Source organism: Falco punctatus (genome assembly GCF_963210335.1).
Source record: "Falco punctatus genome assembly, chromosome: 9".
Classification (NCBI taxonomy): domain Eukaryota; kingdom Metazoa; phylum Chordata; class Aves; order Falconiformes; family Falconidae; genus Falco; species Falco punctatus.
The window spans coordinates 24679587-24696615 of record NC_137589.1 but is presented as its reverse complement, the minus strand read 5'-3'; the positions used below and the strand labels follow the sequence as shown (position 1 = coordinate 24696615).

The window sequence follows — 17029 nt, the reverse complement described above, 5'->3', positions numbered from 1 at the left end:
CCAAAAAAAAAAAACAACAACAACAAAAAAACAACTGTTGTGAGTCACTAAACTAGAAACTACAGAACCTGCACAGAGAGTGTATGGAGAAGTGTCAGGCAGCTCTGCTGGAAAAGGAGCGACTTCCAGCCTGCTCTGTCCACTAGTTTCTTACTGTTTGTGCTAACATGAAATTAATAGCAGGAGGGAGAGTCTGTTCTGAGCTGAATGGCAGGGTTGGAGTTGCATCTAAGACCAGTCTTGCTAAGGTTCTGAAATGCACAATGAAGGCCCCCAAGTAAATTTTGGTCTGTCCACTGATGATACCATGTGATGACCATGCTTTTTCAATATTGTTGACCTATGATAATTATAATGGCATCAAAGATAATATAGTAAGGCACATAATAAATTCCACCTCTCTTACCCATAAGCTACACTTGAAAGCCAGATAATTTTGAACTATTTCAACCCTCCAAGCTGTTTATCTAGTCATTTCAGAGAGGAAGTGTAGGAAAAGCAATGCCAGCGCTGAACTCTTTAGAGAATCCACCTAAAATTTTAAGTTATTAACTATCTGTCTTGGTTCTCTGCAGATTCCCTGCTTTTCCTGGGTTCCCAAAGCCACACTGCTCACAACATGTAAGTTGAGAGAACCTATTTTTATTGTACAGAACAGGGAGGATTGAGCCTTGCACTAATTGCAAACCAGTACGTAGTATCATCAGTGGAGCTGTGACCAACTCCTGCATAAAAGCTTACATAAGTGGTGAGTCATACAGCCTTACGAAAGAATAGGGAGCAAGGCTTTCATTATGTTGTTTGCCTAATCAGAAATATGAAAATAAAAGAACACAGCACTCAGTGGGTTATGTTTGGCTAACTGTAGGCTGGAATTTCTGCAGTTGCACTACTATGATTGAGGCATTTTGTTGTTTGTGGTCCCAGCTTATATTAAACAGAGAGGATTTCTTCATAAATCTTTGCCTCTAGGGCAGAGTTAAGGTTGTTTGGGAACCCTAGCTATGTGTTTCCAGACATTAATGTCTGGAAGCAGCACCATGAGAGTAAAAATGGAGGTATATGCCTAGGGAGGATACTAGGAGCAAATGAAGAGGCCCAAGGGCAGGGTAGGGTTTGTGAGGATAAGCCTGTGAAGAAGCAGTGGAGTGGAAACAAAGCTTTTAGGATGACTGAGAAACACTCTGATGATTTCTCACATCTTACTTGTCTCTTTCTATGCTCGCAGGCAGGTAGTTCAATGGATATTACTTAATTCAGCACTGCTGTTAGCCATGAGTGGAGATACCTGCAGCCTTTAGAAGACAACTGGAGGGTTCTGAGGATCTCAGTTGGCTGTAGTTTTATGTGCAGCAACAGTGCTGTTTACACTGGTCTGATTAACCCATCGCTGCTTCTCATTTTCCTCCATCATTCCTCTGCACCTCAAGTGGCAAATGGGATCAGCAAGCTTCTCTCCTAGTGAAAAAAACGTAGCAATAAGAACTACACACATTTTTTTCAAACATGTACCTACAATAGCTGAAGGCTGGAACGAGTGACAGTAGGAGGAAGTCTGGAGCTGAAGAGCTGCGTGGCCAAGTGCCCCAGGAACTCCAGCTTTAGAGCAGCAAAAGGTGAGCGATTCCTGCATCACAGCTCTTTGAATAATCTAGATAAAACCTTTTATTTTTTCCCTTCCAACAGCTAGTTTGGGAGCATGTGGAACTGCAGCCTCTTTGTCACTACCTCGTTCCCCTATGGGCCCACACGCTTGCTCAGTGCAAGTGCCCCTGTCTAACATAAGTGTGCCTAAGCAGGGCAGCCAGAGGACAGTTCTGCCTGCCCAGTATCCCACCTCCCTCTGCTTTCCTGCCTGGAAAGGGGACATGGGGCCGTGTGACACAAGCATGATAGGCACTGCTGTGTGAAACCATCAGCAATGTGGAACTGCTCCTTAGTAAGTTGCCAGACTGCCTTAGGAAGCACTAGTACAGGGGATGCGTAGGATCTGGGTTTGTTTGGCATTGGTGCTTTGCTGTTTTGGTTGGGCTTTCTTTGGGGTGTGTGGGACGGTGGAACTCCATCAACCCAAGAGGTGAAAACGGCAAACTAGGGCAAGCTGGTTCGGTTTGGGCCTTAAAACAGCCTTTCAGGATGCCTGTGCCCGCCCCTGCCGCTGGTCCCTCCAGAGCCCGGCAGCTCCTGCCGCACCGCAGGGCGGCCCCAGGCCCCGCCGCGCACCCTGGGCCCCCCGCAGGCCCTGTAGCTGCAGCGGGCGCGGCTCACGCACATTCCCGGGGGCACGGTTTATTGCTGTGGCAGTGACAGGAAAAGCGGGCCGGGGCTCAGCAATGCCCAAATCAAAGACTTTTTTTTTTTTTTTTTTTTAACATCACAACAAAGAACCCCAAACAAAAAAATAACTTGCAGAATAAGCGTTCCGTAAGCGCGGTTTCCTTTGCAGGCTCTCAGCTGCCCCTGAAAGCAAGAGCCGGTGCCCCGGGGCCGGCCGGCGGCCCCCGGTGCTCCCGAGCGAGCGGCGATGCCCCATTCAGCCGTTAAGGGCCCTTAATGGCCCGGGCGCGGCGCACCCGCCCACCCCCGCGGGAAGCGGCCGTCGGGCTGCGCACCCTGCCCGGCGCCCCGCGCACTCGCCCCGCCGCCCTCAGCTCGGCGCCCCCAGCCCCGTGCGGCCACCGCCGCGGAGCGGCACGGGGCACCCGGCCATGGCGGAGCACCCGGGCACGGCGGCCCGCCGGCTGCGCCTGGGGCTGGGGCTGGGGCTGGCCTGGCTGCTGAGCCTGCCGGCGGCGAGCGGCCTGCCCCTGGTCCCCGCGCCGCGGGACGGGGTCTTGGCGGCCGCCCTGCAGCGGCTGCGGGAGGTCTTCGACATCGAGGCGCTGCCGCCCGACGTGCTGCCCCGCAAGCGGCCGCCCCAGTTCATGGTGGATCTCTTCAACGCGGTGGCCGACGCCAACGGCATCAGCCGCGCCCCGGGGCTGCTGGAGGGCGACGTGGTGCGCAGCTTCGAGGACCGAGGTGGGCCGGGGGCGGGCCGGGGCGGGGGGCCCGACGCCGGGGCAGTTCCCCGCAGCGGCGGCACCTGCCGGGCCGGGGGTTCCGGTGGCCGCCGCGGGAACGCGGGTGACAGTGCGGGGCCCTGCGTGTGCCTGAGAGAGGCTCTTTTCCAGTCCCCCTGGGCGCGGACCTGCACCGCTTCCACTTCGACGTCGGCGCGGTGGAGAGGAGCGAGCGGGTGCTGCGGGCCGAGCTCCGCGTCTTCGGGCTGCGGCGGGGCCGCGCGGCGGGGGCCGGCGTGAGGCACTTCTGCAAAGTAAGCGGGAACCGCCTGTCCAGCGCAGGCGCCTTCGCTGCTAACCGGGCTGCAAACGGGGAGGGCGACCACTTAGCACGTCAGCCTGCGTTATTTTTACTTTTATTTGTTTGCCATACTCACTTTTCCTTCGCGTTCAGCGTGCCGAGCAGGCGCAAGGCTTGGCTGTGGCAGCGTGCTGGCCGCTGCGCGCTGTGCAGGGGGCTCCCCCCCGAGGTACCGCCGTCGGACCTGGCTCAGGCCGGACCGTGCTTTTCTGGGATTTGAGATGTTTTAAAGTTTAAATCGAAATTTATCTGTTTGAGCGGCTCCAGAAAATAATAGTAGCCATCAGGGATTCATAGGAAAATAGGGCAGGTGAGGACTCTGATACTGAGTCTGTTCTTTTGGCAAAATGCAGGATGGGGCTTTTTGGAAACCTGAAGACAAAGATATGGGGAAGCAGAAGCCTTTCATGGTAGCAGATATTCAATATAGAAAGAAAAGGGGATGGTCAGGATATTTTTCTGTAATATCAAACAGTCTACTGTCCTGCACATGTAGAAGTATGTGTACAGAACACACCTAGATGTATGGAGCGATACTTGGTTTTCTGTTAAACTGTCTCAAAATTACTTTTTGCCTGGTTTAGAATGACGGAACAGTTTTACAGCTATGATGTGGCAGAAGTGTGATAATTTTCATCCTCCTTATTTTGCTGGAAAAGTAGTTGGTTTCATTTCTTTACTGTTTTGTTTTATTGCTCTCATCAAGGTGGAACTGTATGAGCTTTTGGAGAATGGAAGTAAGCCACAAAAAAGACATCTCATTGCATCAAGATTGTTGTCCATGTACACAGAAGGCTGGGAAGTATTCAACGTCACGGAGACAGTAAGCAGAGAATTCTGTCTGAATTTTAATTCTACATCTCTTAAGATTACAGACAACTTGTAACTCCAGCATTGTATTTATGCTAGGTATTGCGGTCAATTCAAACTGAAAGACAGAAGCAGAAGAAGTTTCTAACACTTAAAAGTACACCTGTTGCTACCTGAAATAAAGGAGAAGTGTTTGTATGCCACTAGCAGCACAGGCATGATGAGAATTGAGTAACCCAAACCTAGTCCATAGGAGGGACATCAGGCCAATTATGTCATTGTGATTAAAACTTGTTTAGGCTGCCAAAGGAGATGCCACTGATTGTGTGCTACAAGTAGGTTTTCATTTCTCCTTTTTATTCTGGTGGCTTTACTACAGAGCGGTGTGCTTTAACGTTCTGTTTCTGGAATTTATCATGGTTCCATTGTTTTTCATTTAAATTCTGCTGTAGACTTCTTCAGTTTCAAGATTTGTTTTATAGATATCCTTAAACTGTAATAGTATGTGAGTGCCTTTCCACAGCAAAAAAACAAACGTGGTTTAAAGCATACGGTTTCTTGGATTTAAATCTGTACTCTCGGACAGTGTTTTTTATTGCCTGAGCTTTATGATCAGACTAAACCAGCATGCTTTGATGAGTGGTTGAGTTGCATCTCAGGTCATGATAGCCCTGCTTGAGAGTGGCCTAGCCTTATCTATTAGTCTGCAATTATAACTATTAGATAAACTTGCTCACTTGCAGGGTTGGTTTCTTCAAATGCAATGTTTGTTAGATTTAAATGAGTTGTAATAGTGTGGAAAGACTGGAGAGTTCATATTACTCTGTTATTAAGATTGCTATGAAAAATAAATTCCTGACTAAAGTCAGAGAGGATTTATTTTAATGTTAATTTTAACTCCTGGACTCATCTGTTCACTCTAAATTTTCTGAAATTAATTATTTTCCTGTAAATGTAGCTTTGGGGAATGCATATGGTATTTTGTATTTTTAAATGTTGAATTACTGGTTTAAATATTAAACTCAATTGAGTCTCAGCTATACAGTTACCTTATTTCTGTCATAATATATGTTCTTATGCTCTCCTAGCTTGTTGCCTGTTCCCTTTTCCTAATATAAACATTGCTTAATCATAATGCTGTAATAAGAATATTGAAACAATATTTTTTCATTTCCCTGTCATTACCAGGTTTCCAAGTGGGTTGGAAACAGCAGCTCCAACCATGGCTTTTTGATAACTACAACACATGTATTCAACAACAGAATTGAGCACAACGTGGTTAAGTTTGCTAAGAACCAGGGTGCTTTGCAGGCGACTAGAAATGCTTTCCTTGTCCTCTTCACCAACAGTAACAAACGGAGGTCTTCCAGCTTTGCGCCCTCTTCCACAAGTAAGGTCACGCAAGAGCAGCAGCTGTGTTGTAGAATATGAACTCCCTGTTCATCTTCTGTTATCTTCTGCCTCACGTATACCTAATCTCAGTATTTACTTGCAGTGTTGAACAGGTTTGAAGTTCAGCTTTGTCACTGATCAGAGTTTGATCTGATAGCTCATGCTAATAGGTCACCCAGCACCTTAAGTTGCCTTTCCCCTCAGAAAAACCGTGTTTGCAGGACATATTCATAAAGCCTAAGGGGAATCTGGTTTGTTTTGTTTGTAAAGGGGTGGAATTTCTATTAGGTTGGGTGAGTGGGGGGGAATTAATTACTATTTATATTTCTTTTTTGCGGTGGTGAAGTGTGCATGAAAATTATAGGTTATTTTTAGGCTAAAAAAAACCAGTGACCTGGAAAACTTTGTGAAAATGCTGGTAAAGTAACTGTAAGTAGAGTTATTAAGTGCGGTTTTCAAGAGTAGAAGAGGTTGTTAAATAAGCAATTTAAGCCTCTCTGTCCTTGGCTTGGTTTTTAAGCACCTATTTAACTTCAGTGACTAATTAGCATTGTGACTAAAGGCTGCTTTCATCAAAGACAACGCCTCGTCCTTTAAATTACAAAACATAGTGCCTTACCTCTCCCACTGGTCTTCCAGTAAATCCAGCTGTAGTTGGATTTTAGAGCCTGATAAATCCAAAGAACAAAAGCTGGAGGAGGGGCAGAAATTATTCTCTTTTGGGGTTGAGGTTTTTCTGGTAAATCATTGCATTTTTGTACTAGAAAGAAACTAGGTAGGACTTGCATCAGTATTAAGAAGTAGGTGATTAGATTGATTAAAAACAAAAATGAGGCTGGCCTGTTTGTTTTCCAAATAAAATTTTTATAGTGAAATCCTGGATCCAATGAGAATCAAGCTCTATACGAGATACCGAGCAAGTAGATACCCATTTCTCATTGAAGAAGCTCCGTTGACCTGCTTGTTATTTGTGGTCAGTGGATCTGCACGGGTAGTTCTCCCACCAGCCTGTATATTAGTGGTTTGCAGCCTCTGTACATGGATCTTGTGGTCTCTGTGGACATTTATCAAGGCTTCTCAGAAGATACTTTAAGAAAGCAAACCTATTATCAGTAAGCTTCGTTCTCTAGCAGAGTTCCATAAAAGTGGTAGTAGTGTTTTCAGATCCAAAATTGAATATTTTTTTTTTTTAAATATTACTTTACAAGAGCGCACTCTGTTTTGCAAGTGTATGGGTAAGAAAAAGGCATTATTTCCAGCCTCTGTTAGCACTGCTCAGCGTGACAGCAGTTGAATACACACCCCTTCTGGTGCTGTCACAGTTTAAGTGTAATTTTAAAATCTCGTCTGAAGACTTTGATGTAGATTTGTGGAATACTTTCATACAGAATACTGTACTTAGGAAATTAATTTCTTTTGAGAAAGATTAACATGCAACTTCCTTTCAGAACCAGAGATGAACCCTGACAAAAATGATGCTTCACACATGCCTCGTGAAACTCAGGTCATCGAAAGCAGCAGTGCAAGCATGAGCAGGAGACCTCGAGCTGCTGCACTCCCTTCTGCCGAAAGCCAGGTAACAGCATGTCATCGAAGGGAATTCTACGTTGACTTCCATGCTATTGGCTGGTCAGGATGGATTATTTACCCAAATGGATACAATGCATTTTCTTGCAAAGGATCCTGTCTCTTCCCCTTGGGGGAAAGTCTAAATGCAACAAATCATGCTACAGTTCAGTCCATAGTCCACACACTTAAACTGTCTCAAGATATTAGCACGCCCTGCTGTGTGCCAGATGAATTGAAGTCCCTCAATCTTCTCTACTTTGATGACAAAGAGAATGTGGTCCTTAAAAATTATAAAGACATGGTGGCAACAAGGTGTGGTTGTCATTAGCAGGACCTCTTTTGTCTGCATTTGGTGTGCACTTGGATTCAGTTCCCCATTTGCCACTGATAATACCAAGGGAGATGGCATTTCAGTTTAAAGGGCAGGAGAGCCAGAAACTCAGCTGTGCTTCAGATCTTCTTCCCCTCACCATGGCTCTGTGGAACCGTGTTTAAGGCTGGCTGTCAAAGAGCCATGGGCTTCTCTAGGGTATGCTGACCTGCGTGGAGAGCTCTTTGAGTGCCAGTACACCAGAGGAAACCATTAAAAACAGGAACTCGCTATGTGGAAGAATTGAAACCCAGTAAGCTGACTGTTCAAATTAAGGTCTTGTTCTGTATATTAAGACTCAGAGTTTCCTATCATTTAACAGGCATGGTATCCTGCTTCCATCCAGGACCAGGTGCAGGTCTCTTAGTAACACAGCCTTATTCAGTTTTGATTGCATGATCCAGTGGGTATGTACACTCCTGCGTAGAGCTTTCAGGAGCCCAGGATTAGCCCAGAGCTAATGTCAGAGGCCTCTATTATCTGTAGCTCATGCATTACCCAGAAATGCACGTCTTCCCCCTGTTCTTTTGTAGCCTACCAAATGCAGAGACCTTGTAAGTCCCCGTGGGACTTGCTAGCCAGTCTGAGGGAACACATACATCAGTATTTGTCTGAGAATCAGCAAATCTGGCTTCCGATGCAGGGCCACACCTCTGTATGATAGTCAGCCAGTCCCCTTCTTTGTAAAATCATTCTCTTCCAGCATGGTCTGCTGTGGCTGTTAGGCTGTGTGGCCGCAGAAATTGATTGCCTTTGTGTATTTATACAGTGACTGTACAATGGGATCCTAAGCTTGGGTCAGAATCCCCGTCATTTAGCAGGAAGAAAGAAGACCACTAAGCTTTGGAGGCTTGTGAGAACATACTGGATGCTGGCCTGGTCCTGTATCTGAGGCAAGTCTGATGGAAGGTGCTCACTGGTTTCCTTCCATTCTTCCTCAAAGTATAGGACATAGACTTGGAAGCGGGGCCCCCTGAGGTCTTTCAGTCTTGCTACAATTTAATGCAGGGAACCAGCCCATTGCAGTTCCTCAGTCAACTCACAGAGTTGTAACTTAAACCTGGTTAGGTTTGTTGCCTCCATTAATCCTTGAAGGAGGCTGACTTCTCACAGAACGTGATGCCTCCTGTGAGTAGAAACTTCATGGAGAATTTTTTTACTCCAATGACATTCTTTAAAAAAAAAAAAAAGATGAAATTATGTAATTTTTTTCATTCTGTAAATACTGATTTCTGTAATAAATCTATTTTATTTAAAACCCAAACACTTGGAGTATTTTAACTTAATTTGTAATAGAAAATTATAATTTTCAAATAAATGTAATGTAACACTGTTCTGGGTTTTTGTTTTGTTTTTGAACATCCTTCCTAGAATCATGAATCAAATACTTTTCCAGAAGAGAGGATGTGCCTATTGGCTTCAGAGGACACTGTATCCAGTCCTCTGACTCCATGTCAAGGAGTACAATGGATAAGCAGAATGGATGTGTCACCCTTCAGGGAGGGTCCCGTAATTATTCCTGAAGTGAAACTCACATTGAAGCTTCTTGTAACTCTCACTTGAGTTAGGCACAAAGACTAAAGCCCTTCAGGTTGGTCACACATTGTGCTGGTAACAAAGCCTAGCTCGTGGAGGTCCCAAACTGAACATACCTGAGATGGTTTCAGTTTTCTTGGTGCATTATTTTGATGCATGTTGTAAATCTTAGGATGCCTTCATTAAAATTTCACTAAGTTAGGAAGCCAGGACAAAAGAAATAACTGTTCACAGATACAGTATATGCTGTGCCATATGTGTAGGGCATGTGCTTATCAGAACTGTAGCCTGGAATATGTGGAGTAGAGGAGCCTGAGCATGACAAGGATTTGGAAAGAAAGGATGGCATCCGTGGGTCAGTGTGGACAGAAGGGTTTTCTGCCATTATTTTTTTTCCCTGGAATGGTATGGAGGGTAAGTATCAGCAGAGCCGTGATCCTCTGTTGTCAGAACAGCTCCAAAAGCAGGTCTTGCTGCTGAGAGCAGTGGTTAAGGTGAAGGACTTGGTGCTTAGTCCAGGCTGGAACAGGCAGTGAAGTGTTCAGAAAGCTCAATTTTGTTAGGGACAAAAGGCTTGATTCCCCCAAGCCAGGGAAACAGGCTGTGAAACAGCTCCTCAATTTCCATCCAGCAGACCATGTGTTGAGTTGGTGGTGTGGAGCACAGGCACAGGGTCTTCAGTACGACTGAATGTTTCAAACCTGCTGCATGTGCCTGGCGTAGCAGAAAAAAAGTATTTGTCCTTCCCACAGAACAGCCCGTCATCGCCGTGCTGAGCACACTGCCTCGTCTTCAGAATTCCCAAACAAACGGGCAAAATCTTCTATGTAAAACTTCTGAGTTGGGGCAGGGAGAGAGAACAGGGTGTTTTGATCTTGGTATATGGTCACCCTGGTAGAGTGGAGTATAAATCTGGTAGCAGGGTGATGCTAACTGCTGCATGGGTTCAGATTTTTGCCTTTGGCAAAAAGGGACCTTGGAAAGCATAAAGGGTCACAATCTCACTTTGCTGATTTATTTTCCTTGCTGCTGTTCCGCAGTTTTCCCTTTTAACTGCAGAAGTATCTGTGGTGTTTTAAATCTGTAGGAGCCACACCTTGGGAATGGGGAAATGTGTCTACAGTGAGAGTCCGGACAAGGTAATTTCGGAATGGTGACTTCTGATAATTATCTATGCTTCTTTTGGTAGGGGCCCCAGGAACCAGAGCCAGAAGTTTTCACTGCCAAGCAATGCTTGTAGAAGGACTGCATTTGGAACAGAGTGGCTGAGGCAGGTTCTATGTCCGGCACACTCCGATCTTCTGTCCATGACATGACAGATGCTTCTGGCACCATCAGCTGTGTATCAGCTGCATCCTTCATTGCTTGACTCAGAGAACTGCCCATTTTTACCAGGATTTTTTAATGGCTTTCTTCTTGTTTCAGATGCCAGGGGAAAAAAGGAAAAATTTCTATTGAAACGCAAGTCTGATTAATAAATAAATGATGGGCAAATTGAATATTAGCTAACATAGTGTTGCCCTACAATAGGTGAATATGCACAGCCAAGCTAGGAGCACTCAGTAGTTCTGCTCACATTAAATTATTTTTTTCTGCACCACTCAACATACTCTCATTATGCCCCATTAAACCCTGATAATTAAAACAAAATATATTGGAATTGTTTATCCTGGACTTTGTAAGGAAATGAGGATCATAATAATGCCAAGGGAAAAAATTTACACTACACCAGAACTTGTAATTAGAATAACAATTAAGCACAAGTATGCTTCTCTCTCTCCCTGACCCCTCCCCATCTCTCTTTCTGTCTCGTGCTAGCATAAAGGTGTATTTTCTTGTTCATTAACTGAAATAAGTAAGAATTCCAAAATTAGAAATGCCACACTTTGGAGTCTTGGTTTAATCAGAAGATCATATGTTTAAGTGGCATAACAAAAAGCCATAGCTAGGGTTTTGGAGGGAATAGGAGTAATCTTCAGCATGGGCAATCTGGAAAAGGACTGGTGGCTCAGATTGTGCATTGTTAATACATGTTGCATCACAACAGCAGCAAGCACAAGCAAGGCTGGTGGTAAACCCTGTTGTGAGAAATACTGTACCGAGACCGATGAGGAGCACACCTGGCCCTGAAGAGCTCTCCGTGTAAAGAGCAGAAACAAAAAGGAATGACCGCAGATTTTATATGCAGGATGCCACCAAAAGCATCAACACCCCAGAGACTGAAATTTGGAGATATACAGAGAAGTCCCACATTAAAAGACTGAAAGCCTTGCAGCATCTCTCTCCTGTCTCCAGCTCCAAGCCTCACTGAAGGCACAGCTACAGCAGGTGTGGGGCTGTCTGAGCTGGCTCAGCTGGTGGCTGGCAGTGGTGGAGTGCCCTATCAGCCATCTATGGTGGTACATCTGTACTGCACTCAGCTCTTCAACTGAAGGGCTGCAGGCTTGGATCTCTGACAGCTCATGGATCTCTGTATCCTCTCTGTAGCATGAGAACAGTGTGATTCTCTTATGGTAAACAACACACCTTGCATTTCATACCCACAAGCATGTGGAAAGCAGGATTTCAGAGGCAGAAAGACTCAGACAATGCCTGGAAAGAGAATCCAACCCCCTGGTAAAGCTGCAGGGTTATGCTTAACCCCATGATAATGAATTTGGCCAGGGTTTGCAACCAAAGAGGTCCAGGTATGTGAGGTATGTGCAGTTATCACATAAGGTGGGGACAGCACTAAACCTAGTCCCAGGAGCACTGCAGTGGGATGGTAGTAGGTGGAGAACTAATGGTAAAGAGCACAGATCCACAAGAGATCAGACTTGCATGGTCTGCTTGTAGAATTGTTTGTTTTAAGGGATTTCTGTGGTGTTTCTGTCACAAGAGACAGATAATGGAAAGGTGCTTCTGAGCACTGAAGCGGGAGGAGGCATGTGCTGGGGATGGCCTGTGGGGGTGGGTAAGGCAGAAGGGATGGGCTTGGGGAATTTGGTTTGGGATGGTTTCCTTTGTGAAGGGGAAGATAACTTAAATATGCCTGCCGGGAGGAAGCTGGAGCACAGCAATGCTGTAAGCAGCTGAAAGGCCTCAGGTCTATTCTGTCTGCTTTGCAGGCTTGAAAACGATATTCGGTATGAGGCATCCAGTTAGGAATGCTCTTGAGTTGTTTCCAGACTGCCAAGAGTAGTTACTATAGTTCCTGTTCTTCCTGCAGGAAATGGGACATTTCTGTGCTTTACTTGAAAAACCCTGGAGCCCTGGAGCTTGTCTCCTAAAAAGAGAGGAGAGAAACTGGGTGCCTATCGTAAATTCCAGGGATTTCCCAGAGAGACTGAACCCTCCAGATTACCTCCAGTCCCTTTAAGATCACACATGCAAATACATAAGAGCATATGCATGTATACATGTGGGTTCTTTCTTAGGTGCACACATGGGCACATGCCTTCATGTACAGAGGCAGCCTCCCTCCTGGTTCATCCCAAACTGCTTCCCAAAGCAGTTACTACTTACTTACCAATAACTGAGGTGGGGTGCTCAGGGCTAATTTGAGAACATTGTCACATCCGGAGGGTGCATTTCAATGGCTTCATGCAAAAGTATGTCACACCTAGGCCTGTTCTCCCATTCTGGCCTTGAGTGTAGCTCACCTCCAAGGAGAGTAGTTAGCAGGTGTGAATTGACCTTTGGTGAATGAGACAATTGTGCCTTAAAGCAGCTAATTAAATGTTTTCTTTCTTTCTACTAGGTTGATTGCTAGAAGCCATGAACAGAATAAAAGGGACTGCTAACTTTCTGTTGCCACAAGGATCTATAGATTAATGCAGATACTAACTGCCCTATTTCAGAGCTAGATCACAGCCTGTCTTGGTTTTAGGAAACAAAAACTGTAGTTTTGCCTTTAAGTGGAAAAATGGCCTGTTACTGAGATGTGATTGGCCTTGAACTGAAACCATGATTTGGTGATGCTGTGCATCCAGGCCTCATGACAGAAAGCGATGTTATGGCTTAAATCCCAGTACCCTGCTTCAGATCTGCTTGCAAAAACCTAGCTTGGTAAACTGACATATATTTCAGGGACCAGTTCCTGAGACTTGCAAGCACCTGAAAAATTCCAAATAAACTGGCAAGTCCATGGAAGAATAAGGACGACTCAAAGAAAGTGCAAACCTAAATATGAGATACCATGTGTCTTTCCATTTTTCAGCTTTGACCTCCACAGCATTCAATATTCTAGTAGCTTTGGGTACCTTTTCTAGGCAACAGGAAATCACTTTTCTGCCTTTGACCAGGGTAAATAATGTCAATAATCATAGCATCCACATTCATTTGAAATCTCTTCAATTTTCAAAGACATTGGATTCTGGTAAGCCGGAGCAGCTTCTTCTGGGAAAAACTTTTCTCCAAAGCCAAGGTCAAATGTTTAAGATGTTAACTTACACAGTCTGAGTTTGCTGCTCTATTCTGCAGTAGCTGTCCATTATGGACAACTTGAGCAAATCAATTAGTCTTCCTGTATCTCATTTTCCTACCTTCAAGTAATGCTACTACTTTTTCCTCACTCTTATAGCTGATCCCTTGAAAGTCTTTTCTCACAGATCTTGGTTAGAAGACTCTTTTTAGTGGGAAAGAGCACATCTGGGAAGAAACACCTTTATATGAAGTCTTCACTAAAAAAACAGACAATCCTCCTGAAAACCAGTGCTGTTTTGCCCCAGCAAACCCTGGCATAGTCTCAGCCTGCACTCTGAGTCACTTCAAATGGTAAGCAATGCAGGGACCAGACACAGGTTTTGTAAAGGCATAACTCTGGGTAGAGAACTTTTGCTATTGAATAAGGCTTCTGGCAGCCTAACCCTCTCTGCCACTAGAGACGCCACAAAGTACCTTGTTGTTCTTCACAGGGAGGGAGGGCAAAGTATGGTTTATGGGCTGTCTTCTGAGTGTTCATATAGTTCTGGCCATAGGACTGTAGTTCTGGCCAGCTCTGAAAAGAAACACATTGTTCTTTTAGACACGGTAATGTGTGGCAGATGGAGAAGAAGATGTGCGTGTGTCTACTTGAAGCTTGGCGTGACCTGAATGGAATGAATATAATACTTGTGGGGACATCAACTCAAGAGGTCATGGGATCAGGACTGGTGCAATGAATGACTTCTCAGTGGTATGTAATTTAAGCTAATATCCTTTCCTTCTCATGTGCCTTCTCTGCCATGTCATGAAATTTCTGTCCAAATCCATTGTTGCTCAGCCCTGACCCAGGCTTTGATTAGAGACTTTCCTCTTCTATGTTGCATGTTCCCACATCTAAGGATCATATAATTTCAGTCCAGACAGCAGCTCTCAAATGAGAAAAAAAAAAAATTCAGTATATGCACTGCCCATTAAAGGGAAGGAAGAAAAAAAAAAAAAAAAAGGCTTACTTTCATTATAAATGGGACCAGGAATGTAAAAGTTCAATTACCAGAATGCATTTGCTTTGTACATTTTAAACCTGCTGTAGCTAGTATAACCAGCACATGCAGTTGGGTCTAATTGCTGCTTTCCAGCTTGACCTAATTGATGCTCTGATTTGCAGTCACCTACCTCTACAAGCCCATGTTTCATTACATTTTGCCCCTGCTTCCGAAATCCTAAAATTCCCATGGGGAGAAATAGATTACAGCAACCCAGAGCTTTTGTGTGTGAACTGACAATTCTTTCTCCCATATAATTTTCTTCATCTACATGTGAACAATAGAAATATAGTCGATTGACAGAGATGTATTGGTTACCCCAAAATACTCCTTATTTAGGCAGCATAGCTCCTTTTAACTCACTAGGCGTTTTACTTAAACTCTGAATGAAAACTGCAGTGGTATAAAATCAGCTTAGAGATATTTGGGATGTTTATATTACAAAACTGTGTTATTCTCAGTCTCTGCTTACAATTAAAAATAAGTTTTTTGCTGAAGAACGTGTCGGTATTTTCCATGGAAAATTATTTAGATAAAAGCTTTTGAAATATGGAAACCTCATGGTTTTAGCTTGAAATAAGCATTTCAGTCATCATAAAAAAAAAAAAAAAAAGGAAAACAACACCTCTAATGTCTTTTGCAGCTTTGATTTCAAACACGTCACATTCTTCATTAAAGCAATCATTGTTAAAACAGAGGGACATAAAGCAACATAGAATTTATTCCTTCATTAAACTGATGATCCGTATATGAAGCCAATTAACATTATGAGTCTGGTGAACATCAAGTGTAAAGAGGTTACAGAAAATTAAAAGCAGTCACCTTGGTCTTTAGATAAAGAAAGAACACTTTTACATTATAAATTATAAGAGTGTCCAAGCGGGACAAATCGGCAAATTTGGTTAATTGGAAAATACATTTTACTGCACATGAATTAGGGTAAAATAACCTTTTAGCTGCTAGCCTTTTTTTGTGGTCAGGTATTGGGAATCATGGGAAAGGAAGTGCTTGGACATGGAAAGGCTAGAGAGCCATTTCGTCAAACTTGAGCCACTTAGACTTTCTTGAGTTTTACAAATGATGCCCTCAAAGCTGAGTGCTCTTAAGGAAAACGTCCATTCAGTGATTTTGTTCATCAGTTCAGTCCTAGGTTTTATTGTCATGGGTGAAAAATAGGAAGAGGTATGTTTGTGTGTGCAGCACAGGGGCAGCTCTGCTTTAAGACAGACACAATCAGCAAAACATCTATCCAGAATTATATTTACTTGGACTTTTGCTTGCAGTAACTCATATTGAAGAAATAACAGTAATAGTAATAATAATAATAATAATAATGATGATGTATCTATGTAAGACTTTAAGGACTTTGAATTAAAAGGGATCTTTTGCTGAAATATTATAGCTCACCTCTATGTTATTTCATGCTACAGCCTGTCTTTAGTGGTTGCCTACTACCACAGAAATACTAGCCGTGATCGAAAGCAATGTACTGAGGTTTTTTCTTTACCTGTGGTCGCAGCTTCGCGGGAGAGTGGCTGCAGAGAGGGGACACGGGGGACACGGAAAGACCAGACGCTGCCCGAGAGCAGCCTTGCCCGGGCAGGGACCGTCCCCGGCCGCATCCCAGCCTTGCCCGGGCAGGGACCGTCCCCGGCCCCGTCCCTGTCCCCTGCCTCAGCCCAGCGGGCGGACGCGGCGCGCTGCCGGGGGCGCGGAGCGGCGGGCGCTCTCCGTGGTGCTGAAACGCGGCGCGCCGCTGCCGCCGCCCGCGAACGGCACCCAAGGCTCCCAGGCGCTAACTTTTAATTATGTCGACCCCACCTTTCGTGCATTAAAATTAAACAGGCACCGAGCTGGCGAGGGGTGGAGGGTTGTATGTTGCTTATTTATCTCCTTGTTTTGCAGCTGCTGCTTCTTGGGAGAAAGTTGAGCCTTGCCCTTGTTGAGGTTTGGGGTCCTTCTGCTTCTATTTAAAAAGCAGCGACTTGGAGCACTTCCCCGTGCTCCATTTCACCCTCTCTGCCTCCTGCAATGCGCTGAACTTGCAGGCTTCAAACTGCTGGGGAAAGTGAGTCTTGGAGCCAAAAGAGCAATGCAGCCCCCTGACTAGAGCAAGGCCTGTAGAGCGCCATAATGAAGTTATTATTATTTTATTAGGGGTTCTTATGATAAAACACTCTCTCACTCCTCTCTTCCCAACATCAGAGAAAAGGCACATCTGTCTCTCTGCAAAGGGATCCTGCCATACCAGCCTGCATGGATTTTAAAGCTTGGGATGGACAGGCTGGCAGGGAAGATCCAGCCGGCACCTCTGGGTTATGTTTTTCCTTTTAAGGTTAATTGACCTAAAGCTTGTGCTGCTATTATTGAGTGCAGTCAGATTCAGAACATTGGTCTTGGGTCTTGTACAGTCCTGTAAAATCTGCCTCAATTCATAGTATATTTGCTGTTCAGAGACTTGCCTGGATGGTAAGTCAGTATCTGTTGTCAAACACAGGTATCCCTAAAAGCATCTATGTATGTGTATGCGTGTAAATATATG

General features: G+C 44.8%; 1 protein-coding gene across 1 annotated transcript; it reads left to right on the top strand.

The window, feature by feature from the left end:
• LOC308069466 (bone morphogenetic protein 2-like) lies at nucleotides 1-11824 on the top strand. The gene is given in 8 exon segments (XM_080401819.1): nucleotides 1-2596; nucleotides 2599-2668; nucleotides 2670-2707; nucleotides 2710-3021; nucleotides 3174-3316; nucleotides 4070-4186; nucleotides 5362-5563; nucleotides 7014-11824. Coding segments are annotated over 8 exon segments (1374 nt in total). The 5' UTR covers nucleotides 1-2553; the 3' UTR covers nucleotides 7463-11824.
• Nucleotides 11825-17029: the final 5205 nt, after the last annotated feature.